The following is a 13,163-nucleotide window of genomic DNA, read 5'->3' as shown; positions in this document are numbered from 1 at the left end:
CTCTTCTTCAATACTACTCTCGGCTAATTGATTTAAGGGATCCATCCATTACTCATTAAGGACAGGGCGTCCAAGATTTCTGTCATCAACTGTCCAGTGACCTGAATATTTTTTTAGAAAAGATTGTTCAGATTAATTTCTGAAATTACTTAAAGCTTCATAGAAGTTTTCAAAAGGAGAACATAAAATTTTCTGAGCGCGTAATAAAATCTTCCCCTTTTATTTTATTTTTATTATAGTACATGTATACAGTATATTCAAGATTGTAGTGTAATGTTAGAAGCCAACAAGTTGCATCAATTACTACTAGCCAAGGAATTCCCCGCAACTCTCTGCCACATCTAGTGAAACTTAAAATGAAGAAAGGCTCGTGTTTATTACTGAAACTGTGAGATGACCCGAAGCACAAAAAACAGAGGAAGAAAAAAAAAAAAAAAAGTTCAGGGACATTACTGAAACCCGTCGTTCTACTTTGGTAGATGACGTAAACCCACGTGACCAAAAAATTCTCTTCGTCATATCCCGGCCAACATACTAAACAGCTAACCTACCGTCAACGTGTAGTAGACTTTCTCGTAAAGTGACGGAATTTGGCTGGAACGATCTATCCGGTGTCCTACGTGGCCGACATGAATACAAGTCCATAGCATTCCTGGAAGTGTCCGTGTTATAACTGAAGGCAACTTTGAAGTTTCTATTCATCAGCTCACGAAGTATCCAACAATGTCTAGCGCAGGTAAGGTCCACAGACTCTTCATCTGTTTTATTATTTTGTATTTGAGAAGCAAGACACAGAAAGCAGTCTTCCCACTGCTACTTTTGACTGATGTCTGGACCTTCATCTGATTGTGATGTTGACAGATGATAGCGTTATATGCACGCGCTTTGTGCGGAACAAACAATATTTGTGAAGTAAGAAAGTTTTAGAAGTCCCACATTGTGAGTTTGGCCTATATAAACAAATGACCTCTTTTATGCGATGAATTTCTGCTCCGGTTAGAGCACAATTTCGAAAATAATTCCTTACGACCATGTTACATTTTCTTTTTACCAATCTGTTTATGCAAACTGATATCTGCAACAACCTTGGTTTTACTTCACGCAAATTCTCTTCTCGTATCTTACTTTGAAGTAATCGCAAAAGGAATATAAGAAAATAAACCTTATTTATTATTCATTTCTGCTAAAATACCTGTTGACAGTCATGAAATGTAGTTTATTCCTACTGGTTTGCTAGTCTAAATATCTTATCGCCATGAGAGCTTGAATTTTGGAACTTTAACTTGCAAGCGATAAGAATCGAGATAAAATGATTTAATATCTTTGTGAGGAATCTTTAGTTTGCTTGATTCAGTTATGAATGTGAAACCTTCAGCAACTACAAAAGTTTATGATTGTAAACATTTTCTGAAATACATGCGATTAATAATGAGAAGATAATTATCTCTTAGAAGGAGGCATAACTTTCAGACGCTGATACCAAATACATGGTCCCCAGAGTATCAATATTAAAACAACAGTTTCTGTAACTTATCTTAAATCATCGTTTGAATGTGTTTGGTTACATCTCACTGGTAATCAACATGATTTTTTTGCAAGTCTATCTTAAAAATTTCAATTAAAATTAATTTAAAAACTCGATAATTTTTTCATGGACTTGAGTACTCAGCATTTGATTACCCCTTCATAGGAACAGAAGGGATAGACTAATTTTCGAATATAGTTATACTCATTGAACTAAAGCTGAAAATGAAGCCATCTATATGTACATATAAAGTTCCTATACTCTTGATGTATATATATATATGAAATAACATACACGTATAAGTTATAAATCCAGTTTAATGTAAAAATACAAATATATACTAACAGGCAGTAGCTTTCGAGACTGGCGTGTCTCTTCATCAACTGAAATTCAAACACAAAATACAACGGATGAGTGCAATGAGCTGAGTGAAGCACGTTAATCATGTGCCATCGTTGTTGCACGGACGTGCGCTGCTTTTATTCCTCTGATCATCTAGCATTAAAACGGTTGTCTCTAGGATGGGGTGTAGACGTATGCCTTTGTGGCGGTTTATTGCCTTTGTATTGTTTAATATGTTAAGTGACTCTAGCCATAGGCGGTGGCGAAAGTGTTACTATATATATATACACACACATTATGGCTGTAGGGTATGTTTTGCTAATGCAGTGTCCCTGATCCATAAGCTATGTTATCTTCCTTTTCGTACAGTCACAATCCACCCCCATGATTAATTAGCTTCTTAATGCAATTACTATATATATATATATATATTTCATTCTGGATGTCGACTAGTTGAGGCACGGATTTGGACTGGTTTGGAAGAGAGCGGGATTCTGGTAAATATCGGATGATAGTTAAATAGTGCAGTTATAAATGTCAATTCTGACGAAGTGTCCTCCGCGGAAGTAACTATAGAAAGGGCATGCAGTAGAAACAGAACATCTGTGAAACAGAGTGGAGAGACTTCGTAAGAGATGGATAATTAATTAACCTAAATGCCCATTCTGAATAGAGTCCAGAAGCTTCACAGAGAGAGAGAGAGGTTTTGGAGGCGCCACCCAGATGTGGCGCCTCCAAATGTTCTCCTCTATAAACAAATCATAATATACGCCATTCACCCTACTACAGTAATCTCCTTAATTTTCTTAGCTCGAAAAATATGAAGTGCTCCGAGAGGGGGGGGGGAGGGGCAAAGCCATGTTACTATCGGTATTATATGGTTCATAATCTTGAGATTATTAATAACCCGAAGGCACTATCGGGCTATCGTTTGAAGGCACTATCGGGTTATGGTTAATAACCCGATAGTGCCTTCAAACGAATAGATAAACCACAACAGAAATACCTGAATGTGATCTTTGTTTCTTGACTACTGGGAGGTGCATTCCACGCACTGCTAACCTCGCACTCAAATTATATTTACAGTACGTTCATTTAGTGCAAAATCATATAATTTTTTCCGTAAGTATAAAGCAACTACGTGTTCTAAACTCCAGCATACATTTATGAAGAAAAATCACAAAGAGTTGCCTCAGTGTTAAATAAGAAATAAACAGCACATCTTGTTACGGGAGACGTATTCTCCGGTGATTTCTTTTGAAAACTATTCACGAATGGTCCAAATTGTAAAATTTTACCATTCAATGACTCACCAACTATTTATATTTATAATTTGTTTATTTATGTATATAAGCTTTGGTTGATTACAATAAGCAGCGCGGCCACTGGGCGGAAAATGCATAGTGTATGACTGAACTATGCATTCCCTCATTAACGGGAAAGCCCATTTTTTAATCGCAGTAGGCATCAGCAAAAACCTCATCCTTTATCTCTTCAATAGGATCAAATTATAACGTTCGAAGAAATTCACAAATCCAATATATGAATAAAGTGTCGTAATTAAAAATGTTTTTATTAATGCAGAAAAGGGTGCATTTTTTTCCCCCAAATCCTTAAGTCCAGAGATCTAAGTCTCATTTGAAGGTTAATAACCATCTTATAAAGCAACAAAAAAAGATTTAATGGTAAACAGAGTACATGGAAAGAATGTTCATTCATGGACTCTTTCTCTCTCCAAGACAGACTGCTGTTCTGACGGAACTGGTTTAATCTATGCAGGGCAACAACCTGTAGCTTTTAATTGAAGTTATTACTGCTGTGATAAGCAGTAATGACTTCAAACTACTGAAACCTAACTTTACCTTTCCTTCTCTTGTTCGTATTATTTGGACACTTGCCCATATAATACGAACGTTTAAGGTTCGCGTTATTTGGGAAAGTATCGTTCGTTTAAGATTTACAGCCACCATTCTGTTGGAATGTTAAAGTTTACTGATTTTATTGGGCTCATATAATCAAAGTAGCTTGGATACCAGTGAACTTTAATGCAACGAGAAATAGATTTATCAGCTCCTAATGGTTATAGTGGGGTAATACATGTGGGGAACTAAAGATTTAAAGCTTAAACGAACTGATGAATTGGTTATGTTCTTATTCTGCCCAGACATGACTGGAGAAATTTCATGATGAAAGCCTTACGGATTAAATCTAGGATTGAGACTCTGAAAGGCTTATGAGAGAGAGTTTTCGCAGCATAGCCCGCCATGGGTGGTAGGCAGAATTTATTTTATAAAGCCGGCATTCATTTAGACACAGTGATTCCTTGTCATATTAGGGCCACCCGAGAACCAACTCATCTACCCATGTGTAATATGTTCTTAAACTGCGTATGTTCTCTGGTTGCTTTGCCTGATTTTCGGGGGGAAAGGGGGTTGAAATGTTGCAATCCACGGCTGAGACCAAGTAACTCAGACAGGAAGTGAAAAGGCCCATAAAAGTTCCTCGAGTTATTGACAGGATTTGAACTCGAGACTTTTCCACTCGGTGTAGGGAGGACGATGATTATAGCCGCTGTGCAACGTGCGCGAACAATGTAAACTCAGACAGAGGAAGTGCAAGGATTTTTGATAAAATACTGAGGAAGCATTAAGGATTTAGAGAAACTGATAGTTCAGGGATTAGGGAAGTCGCCTCGACTCAGGTCGAGTGTGAGGCGACTGATGTCAATGGAATATGGAACAATGCACACTTTTGAACCCTCTCTGACGCTTGTGTGCAATCATTTATTACAATAGTCACAAAGCGAAACTGTAATTGAATTAAAATCTACCAGAAATCTAGGGCCATAAGGGAAAAAAAACACTTATAAATAACTATAATGGGTGTGTCAGGGCTGTCAAAAGCAACCAAGTACAAAATTTATTTTGTCTATACAGTAATGCCGGGTGCAGTGTACAGAAATTAAATGAATCAGCCAATACAGGAAGCATTGGTTCCACATGAGGTAGTTAACTGGAGACTTAATTGTAAGGAAGGCAGGAAATAATTTGAGCTTTTCATCAAACCAGCTAATGCTCAAATAGTTGGGATTACTGAGGCATGGTGCCACTCAGACATACAAGATGATGAATTCTATTTTGGTGAATACTGTGTGTCCAGAAGAGATAGGGGTGCAAGGGATCGATAAGTCGTGACCTCATCGAAAGCTTCCTCAAAGTGGCAAGACTATTTCGAGTCAAAACGAATCAATAAAGATGCTGAGTCAGTGCGGTGCGAAATGAACTGCGGTAATGGGAATATGGTAATTGGGGTAGGTTATAGGCCAAATAACTCTGAGTACAACAAAAATATCTACTGGCAGATTGAATGGGCTATAGCAAGTACGATTTGTCTTCAACCTACTTCTCAGACTAGAATACGTGGATCGGAAACACATTATATGGTAACAGTTTTTTTTAAACAGATTGCTACTTAACCCGACATGTTCAAGGGAGCATAAGGTGCTCTAAGATCTGGTTATCACTAAGGAACTTAATTGTATCAAAAATTTGGCAGTGGGGGAACCAACAGGAAGTGCTGACCACAACACCATAAAACGGGTTTTATTTAAAGAAATCATCATCATCATCATCAGCTATTTTCAATCCACTGCAGGATGAAAGCCTTTCCAATAACATTCCGGTTCCTTCTGTTTTGTGCAATGGTCATCCATTTACTACCCACAAACTCATGAATTTCATCTATCCATCTCCGTTGTTGTCTTCCAGGTTTTCTCTTGGGTATCATTCTGTTATTTTCTTAGTCCATCTGTCATCATGTCTTCGAGTTATGCCCAAAAGTCCTGCCCAAAACCATTTTAGTTGTTTAGTTTTGATAAGAGTGTCCTTTACTTGAGTTTGCTGCCTAATCCATGTGTCTCTCTTCTTATCTAAGAGTCTGATTCCCATTATAATTCGTTCCATTCTTCGCTGTGTAGTTCTCAGCTTCTCTTCCATTCTTTTGGTGAGTGCCCAAGTTTCACTTCCATAAGTCATGGTGGGGAGTATACATTGGTTCATTATTTTACGTTGCAGACAAATTGGGATATTGCTCCTCAGTATGTGACTATATTTCCTGAATGCTATCCATCCAAAATTTATTCTTCTCTTGACTTCCGGCCATTTATCATTATTACAGCTAATGACTTGTCCCAGATAAGTATATGACTCCACCTTTTCAATTACTGCTCCTTCAATCATTATATCCCTTTCTGTGGCATACTTGTTCATCATTACTTTTGTTTTAGCCATATTCATCATTAGTTCAAATCCTTACTAACTCTTCATAACTGATTAAGATTTTCCTCTAATTCTTTGGGATCGTGGCTTATGACCACAATGTCATCCGCAAATCGTAAATGGTTTAGGTACTCTCCATTCACATTGACTCCTTTCTGCGACCAGTCTAATCTTCTGAAAGCTTCCTCAAGGGCAGCAGTAAACAACTTCGGAGATATTGTGTGTCCTTGTCAAACTCCTTTCTCAATTTTAAATTTATTACTGTCTTTGTCTAGTCTAATAAAGGATGTAGCGTTCTCATATAATTTCTTCAAAATCATAATATACAGTATAGGGTATCTATGCCTTGTCTTTCCAGTGCCCGAAACATTGCCTTATGCTGTATGGAGTCAAATGCTTTTTCATAATCCACAAATGCCAGGCATAATGGTGTTTTATATTCATTTGTTTTCACCACTAGCTGTGACATTATGTGAAGGTGATCCATAGTTGAGAATCCTGTCCTAAAGCCAGCTTGCTCTTTCGGTTGATTCTCATCAAGTATTCTTTCTAATCTGTTAGTAATCACCCTTGTGAACAACTTGTAGATGTGGGATAACAAGCTAATTGGTCTATAATTTCCAATTACTGATTTATCTCCTTTCTTATACAGCAAAACTATGATTGCATTATTTCACTCCTAAGGCACCATACCTTTTCTAATGCATTTTGTGAAGAGTCTTGCCAGTTTTTGTGTCATGTCTTCCTCCCAATTTTAACAACTCTACAGTAACTTCATCTTCCCCTGGAGCTTTCTGATTCTTCATTTTCTTCAACGCATGTTCTACCTCATCAGGAAAAATATCAGGTACGTTGTATATATTACTAATTTGCGATCCATCTTCCCCACTGCTGGCATTATTCCCTAGCTCCTTGTATAACTCTTTATAGCAGTCTTCTGCTATTTGAATTATGCCTTCTCTGCTATTCATAAGTACACCATTGCTATTCTTCAGTTTCAGTATCATTTGTCTTTCTGTATTACTGCTCAAGACTGCTGATTTGTTTTCCCTTAATGCTTGTTCTACTTTTCTTGTGTTAAATTTTCTTATGTCCTCTCTGAGTCTCTTTCTAATGGCTTTGCATAACTCAGTATACTCAAATTTTCTCCCTGTCAGTGTTTAAAGAAATATAAATGGTCAAAGGTAAAGGCAACTTCAATAGAGGGGACTATGATGGAATGCGATATGTTTTGGGCTCGATTAATAAGTGAGAGAGAGAGAGAGAGAGAGAGACTACTGTATGGCAACTTATACAAATATTATGGGAAATAGTTAAGGAATTTATCCTCGGAGCCACAAACGTATTCATACCAGTCCAACCTTCGTAAAAGTAAGACGGCAAAATGGATGACAGTTGAGGTAAGAGTTTAATTGAACAAAAGAAGCAAGCATTGGACAATTATAGACAATCAAGTGATTCCAATTTGTAAGTGTATTATAAAAGAATATGTAACGAAGTTACTGACAGGTTAAGAGGGTGAAGGCTTATTATGAGAAAGCACTGCAAAGAGAAATAAGAATGGGAGTCGGGATTTATGTTCATATGTAAATAGGACGTTGTGTTGTGTGTGTGTGTGTGTGTGTGTGTGTGTGTGTGTGTGTGTGTGTGTGTGTGTGTGTGTGTGTGTGTGTGTGTTTAGGGTCAAACGGCTCCAGGGGTTTCCCCCACCTCCACGTAGTTTTATTGTGATTGATACAGTTCGCTGTAAAGGCCAGAGATTTAAAAGTATATGGATCTTGAGATGTGTAATGTCGTGTACCGTTGTTCTTTTGGCCGTTTAGCCGCCAGACACTGCTGAGGCCCGATGTTGCCCACACTTCGCCCCGTGAAGGCAGACCAGGTACCTAGCAGTTTGAATTTTATTCTAGCAGGTCCTGCCACTTAGTTTCCTGGGACTTCAGTGGCTAGGACCGAAAAAAAAGAAAAAACACACACACACACACTGTTGCTCGATTGCATGGGGAGAAGCGGCGTCGCTTGAATTTGAAATGCCGAAAGAGTGGGCAGAATCATAATTTGGAAATTTAGATTTACATGTGTGGGGCATTCGCTAGTATGCAGATAGAGAGGGGGGGGAAGACTGAAGACTGGGGGAGAGAGAAACAGAAGTATGGGATCAATAGGGAAGGCAACTCCAGTTTGGTGTCAGTAGGGCATACCCATGCACCGGGAAGAAACTTGGGGATGGCGAGGAGGGGGGAGGAAGGGGAGACCGGCTCCTCCCCCCACCGGGGAAAGGGAAAGAAAGCCGAGCCAGACAAGATCGCCTGCTCATATCGCTAATCAGTCTTGTGCAGAAAACTCTGCTGTCACTTTGTCATGTGGAGGTCAGTCTTGGGACAGTGTCGGAACCGTAGATTTTAGGAGCCAGTTTGCTGTGTGGTCGAAAGTAATTCATGAGATAAGTCCCATCCGTGGAATGTTCTTGTTTTGCTCCCTTTGCTCTCTCTGTATTCATATGGCCTATGTGGTTTCCGTTCAGAGGTGGCAGATGATGCGTTTTCTGAGAGTCAATTTGTGTGATGGTCAATGGTCATGGGATAGGTCCCTTCTGTGGGGTGTACTTGTCTACATTCCTTTATTCTTTCTGGAGTCGAAAAGTCCTTCATAGTCTAACCATGATCTGTGCCGAGTGGGTTTTCAGTTGGTGCTGTTGTGGGTGTAGGAAATGTTCGTCTTCTCACGAAGAGGTCTTGTGCGAGCTGGGTGAAGGCATTGCAGGTGTCTTTTTCAATTAGTATTAGGTGCTCCTGGTCTTGCAACGTTATTTGGGCCGCGGTTATAAATTGACAGCGGAGATCCTCATACAACTGGCAATCATACATCAGATGCCTCCACGTTTCCCGCTGGCCGCAGTGACATAAGAGGGTGTCACTTAGTCTAAATCTATGGAGTTTATCTCTTATGGTGCTATGTCTGGTCAACAGATAATAGACGAAAAGTCCAGGAGAAAGCCAAGATGGGTAGTTTGGGAATACCAGTTTGAAGTTAGGAATGAATTTTTTGGTGATTTCGCCCTTGCTAGAAGTCTGCCAGCAGTTTTGTCAGATCTGATTGAGTTGTGCGGAGAGACGCTTACGTTCCATTTTGTGGATACTTTCAGGGTCCACGATGAAGTCTAGGTGGGTGGCTCCTCATCCTTTGGAGAGTTCAATAGTTAGACCATGGTAAGCAATCTCCAGGTCAAGGGGAAGGGTCCATATCAGGGCCTGGAGTGCATGCGTGCTTACCGTGCTACAGGCTCTCGAGATCATGAGCAGTATGTACCGCTGTGCGGTTTCCAGTTTTACTGTTGACGGCCGTGTTGGCCTTGCGATACCAGACGCCAGCAGCATATGTAATGGCAGGCAGGAAGACGATTTTGTAAAATTAAAAAAAATAAATTTTCTGTTTATACTCCGGGATGACCAATCGGTCAGAGGAGTTCACAAGATAGACAGAATACAAGAAACAGTTCAGCAGTCACAGGCCTGAAGCCCGGTCACTCAAAGCACATGTACTTATGCACATAGTTTGAGGGTCCTCCTTCGTAGGCCCCAGTCCCTGCGGGAAACCCTCGCAAACAAGGCTGCGTATCCTCTAATCACTTTTGTATATAAGTCAGGCGGGGCATGAATGAGAGGTTACTGTCCAGTATAACACTGAGGTGTTTTAATTCTTTTGTAAGCTTTATGGTGGTTCCATGTATGCGAATTTGTGGAGGTCTCCTTCTGTCTAGGGTCCCTTTTAGTAGAAAGAAAAACATATTGACTGCGACAACCAAACCTGGATGGGACTCTGTCACATGCCTTATAATCTTGGCAGAGCTCAATTTGAGTACAGAAAGAACCCCCTGCACTAGCTATCCACGATCCCACAGCACCTTGCTGCCAACATGCCACATGGCAATCTGGACCAGGCACCTTGCCTGGCCACTTTCATTCCCTCTCCTCGGCGGGCTGGGGGAGGGGAGGGGACGGGAAGTCTTTTCCGTCTCCTCTCCTCCTCGTGGACCCCCTTTTCCCTCCTGGTGGGGAATGGGCCTGCCCCACTGCCCTCATATTTCTGTCTTTTCCCTCCAGTCTTCAGTCTTTCCCCTCCCCTCTATCTTAATGAAAGCGAATTCCCCACACAACAAAATTTAAATACGTTCAAATTAACTTGCGCTCATATTCTATGCCTTTCCTATTCAAGCGACATTACCCTTTTTTTTTTTTAGGTCCTAGCCACTGAAATCTCAGGAAATTAGGTGGAAGGACCTGCCAGAGTAAATAATTATAATAATGGTGTACCTGGTCTGCCTCCACGAGGACAAGTGTGGGCAATGTTGGGCCTCAGTAGCGGTCCAGCGGCTAAACGGCCAGATGAACAATGACACACAACACTACACATATACAAAATCCACACACTTTTAAATCTTTGACCTTCCCAGTGAACTGGTACACCTACAACGCGGAGATGGGAGAAACTTCTGGTGCCGCTAGACATCAATACACTTGACACTTTACCTAAACATCATTGCTGACCAGGTACACCCTTTCATGGCAACGGTGGTGCCGTCTTTCAGCAGGATAATATGCCATGCCACACCGCTCAGATTGTTCGAGACTGGTTCGCGGAACATGAGGAAGACTTCCAGGTATTGCCCTGGCCTACAAATTCTCCAGATATCAATCCCATCGAGCATCTGTGGTTTGTGTTGTGGAAGGGAAGATCGTGGAGTCTGTGATTAACGATGCGATTCTGTGGAAGGGAAGATCGTGGAGTCTGTGATTAACGATGCGATTCTGTGGAAGGGAAGATCGTGGAGTCTGTGATTAACGATGCGATTCAGCAACACCTCAACAAGAATGGTTTTTTTTAATAATTTTCAGCAAGGAGAGGTCATGCCTGACCAATATGGTAAATTACTATGATGTAGTGATTAAACAGTTGGATGCAGATAATTCTGACATTATATATCTAGATTTCAGTAAAGTTCTCGATTCCCACAGAAGGCGCTAAAAGATAGGAAAAAGAGGGTTGTCATAAATAGTCAGCCTTCAGCAAGGACTGGTTTAACAAGTTGGGTCCCTCAGAATTCGGTGTTACCACCCTCTTTCTATTTCTAATTTTCAAAAATGATGTTGACGAGGAAATTCAAGGGAAGCTGTCGAAGTTTGCTGATCATGTTCATGAAGTTGAAAAGGTAATTAACAATTTGAGTCATACCATGATGCTTCAAACAAACTTGGATCGGTTGCATATGCGGTCCGCAAAATGGCAACTGAAATTTAATGTTACTAAATTTAACGTTGTACATTTAGGGAATAAAAATTCTGGAATAAAATATAAGCTAAGGTCTCTGCCTAGCTTATGTTTGATTCCAAGATTTTTGTTCCCTAAATAAGGAGCGAAAAAGATTTAAGTGTTACGATTCAATCTGATATAAAATTTTCCACACATTGTCAAGTCCAGTGCAAGTCTTTCCAATGACTGACCAGAAGCCAGTTAAGTTTGTTTGGGCAAATACTGCGGATCATACTTCCTGCAATCGATTTTATCTCTTTCTCAATATTTTGCATCATAGTATCAGTGAACTTTCACCTCAGGAGAACCATTTGGAATCATGATGAATTTCGATTATTTTATAAATAGCTACAGAGGATCTGTGTTGGTTGGAATAATAAATACAGTTCTTTTAAGAAATGCATTTATTTATTCCGCTATAAAGGTCGCCTACTCACTTCACGCAACAGAGGTTTCATGAATTATGAACTAGTTCATGAAAACTGGCTTTCCTTGGATGGTTAATGTTCATGAAAACTGACTTTCCTTGATTACTTTATAGTTCATGAAACAGAGTTTGCTGACCATTATTGAAAAAGCAACTGCGCAATAACACAGATAGCAACAAAATCTAAAGCCAATGTTATAGCGCTGTTAAAGCGGAATCCATACCATGAGTAATTTATGAGCATCGTTCGTTTTGCATCTACCATACATGTTATAAATCAAAGCAAGAAGCCACAATATGCTGTATATGTTTTTATATAATGAGGGGGGGGTTGTTTTATTATTTGCATCCAGGAACTTAAAATTATTGACACAGCGCAATCTGTGGCGAAACAACTATGATGCAATAACTTGCACATAAGCTACAATGGCCGCCGAAACTAAAATTGAGAATGAGTCAGGCAGTTTAGTGATAGGAAATTCCCAAGCAATGTAAAGATACATATTTTGAAGATGAACTATAACGCATCCCACTTATATCAGTCCGAATCGGATTACAGCCAACACTGGCTGTAATCCTATCAGAGCCTTTACTCGAAATGGTACATCCGTAAACGCTTGGGTAATCATATATGCAGCTTTATCTACCTAAAATAACCATCTAAAATGAAACATCGTCCGATGTTTGAAACCATTAACCTTTTAAAGCAAAGATTTTGCACAATGTGCTGAACTGTAATCGGATTATACTGAACTTTAATCTGATTATATTACTGTACTTTAATCTGATTATATTAAATATGAACTGTTCGTGCCTAAAAGCATGCGTTTCTAAGCAGAAGTAATTTGATTTTATTCTTTTTTAAAGATGCATTTGTTTCCTTGTCAAGAATTATTTTTAATTCTGATATGGATTTTTGCATCGGGCAGCTAACCAAACGTGTCCTTTTTTATTTTTCATTTCTTACATCATTACGGAAAAATGCATTCTATCTTTCCACTTTTATATTTTTAAGGTTTTTTTTCAAGTACTTAATGAGAAATAAACAAAAAGGTTCTGCTAACATGCAGCATCGTCGGAATATTTCGCAGAATATTTCGCCACATACCTAAAATTTTTGAGAGTCTGAGATCGCTCACCACGCTAGAAAAGGAAGCTTTCATAAAAACCAAGGTCATCCGACCCCCTACTACTGATTTGTAGGCTTGCCGGAAGCCACGCTCTGTGAATTACCCAGTCACTTTTCTCAAACTGTTTACGCTCTGCTGACTTTGCTACTTAG

At 39.5% G+C, this 13,163-nt stretch overlaps 1 protein-coding gene across 1 annotated transcript in view; it reads left to right on the top strand.

The window, feature by feature from the left end:
- Positions 1-580: 580 nt before the first annotated feature.
- LOC150078663 (acyl-coenzyme A diphosphatase NUDT19-like) overlaps positions 581-13,163 on the top strand; it is a 104,094-nt gene continuing 91,511 nt past the window's right edge. The window contains exon 1 of the mRNA XM_090382570.1: positions 581-736. Coding sequence (XP_090238696.1) covers positions 724-736 — 13 coding nt within the window. The 5' untranslated portion in view covers positions 581-723. The remainder of the gene's footprint in view (positions 737-13,163) is intronic.

Source organism: Mastigoproctus giganteus, chromosome 10, assembly GCF_048544385.1.
Source record: "Mastigoproctus giganteus isolate SK-2022 chromosome 10, ASM4854438v1, whole genome shotgun sequence".
Classification (NCBI taxonomy): domain Eukaryota; kingdom Metazoa; phylum Arthropoda; class Arachnida; order Uropygi; family Thelyphonidae; genus Mastigoproctus; species Mastigoproctus giganteus.
The sequence above is the reverse complement of the archived record's forward strand: the minus strand, read 5'-3'. Positions and strand labels throughout refer to the sequence as shown.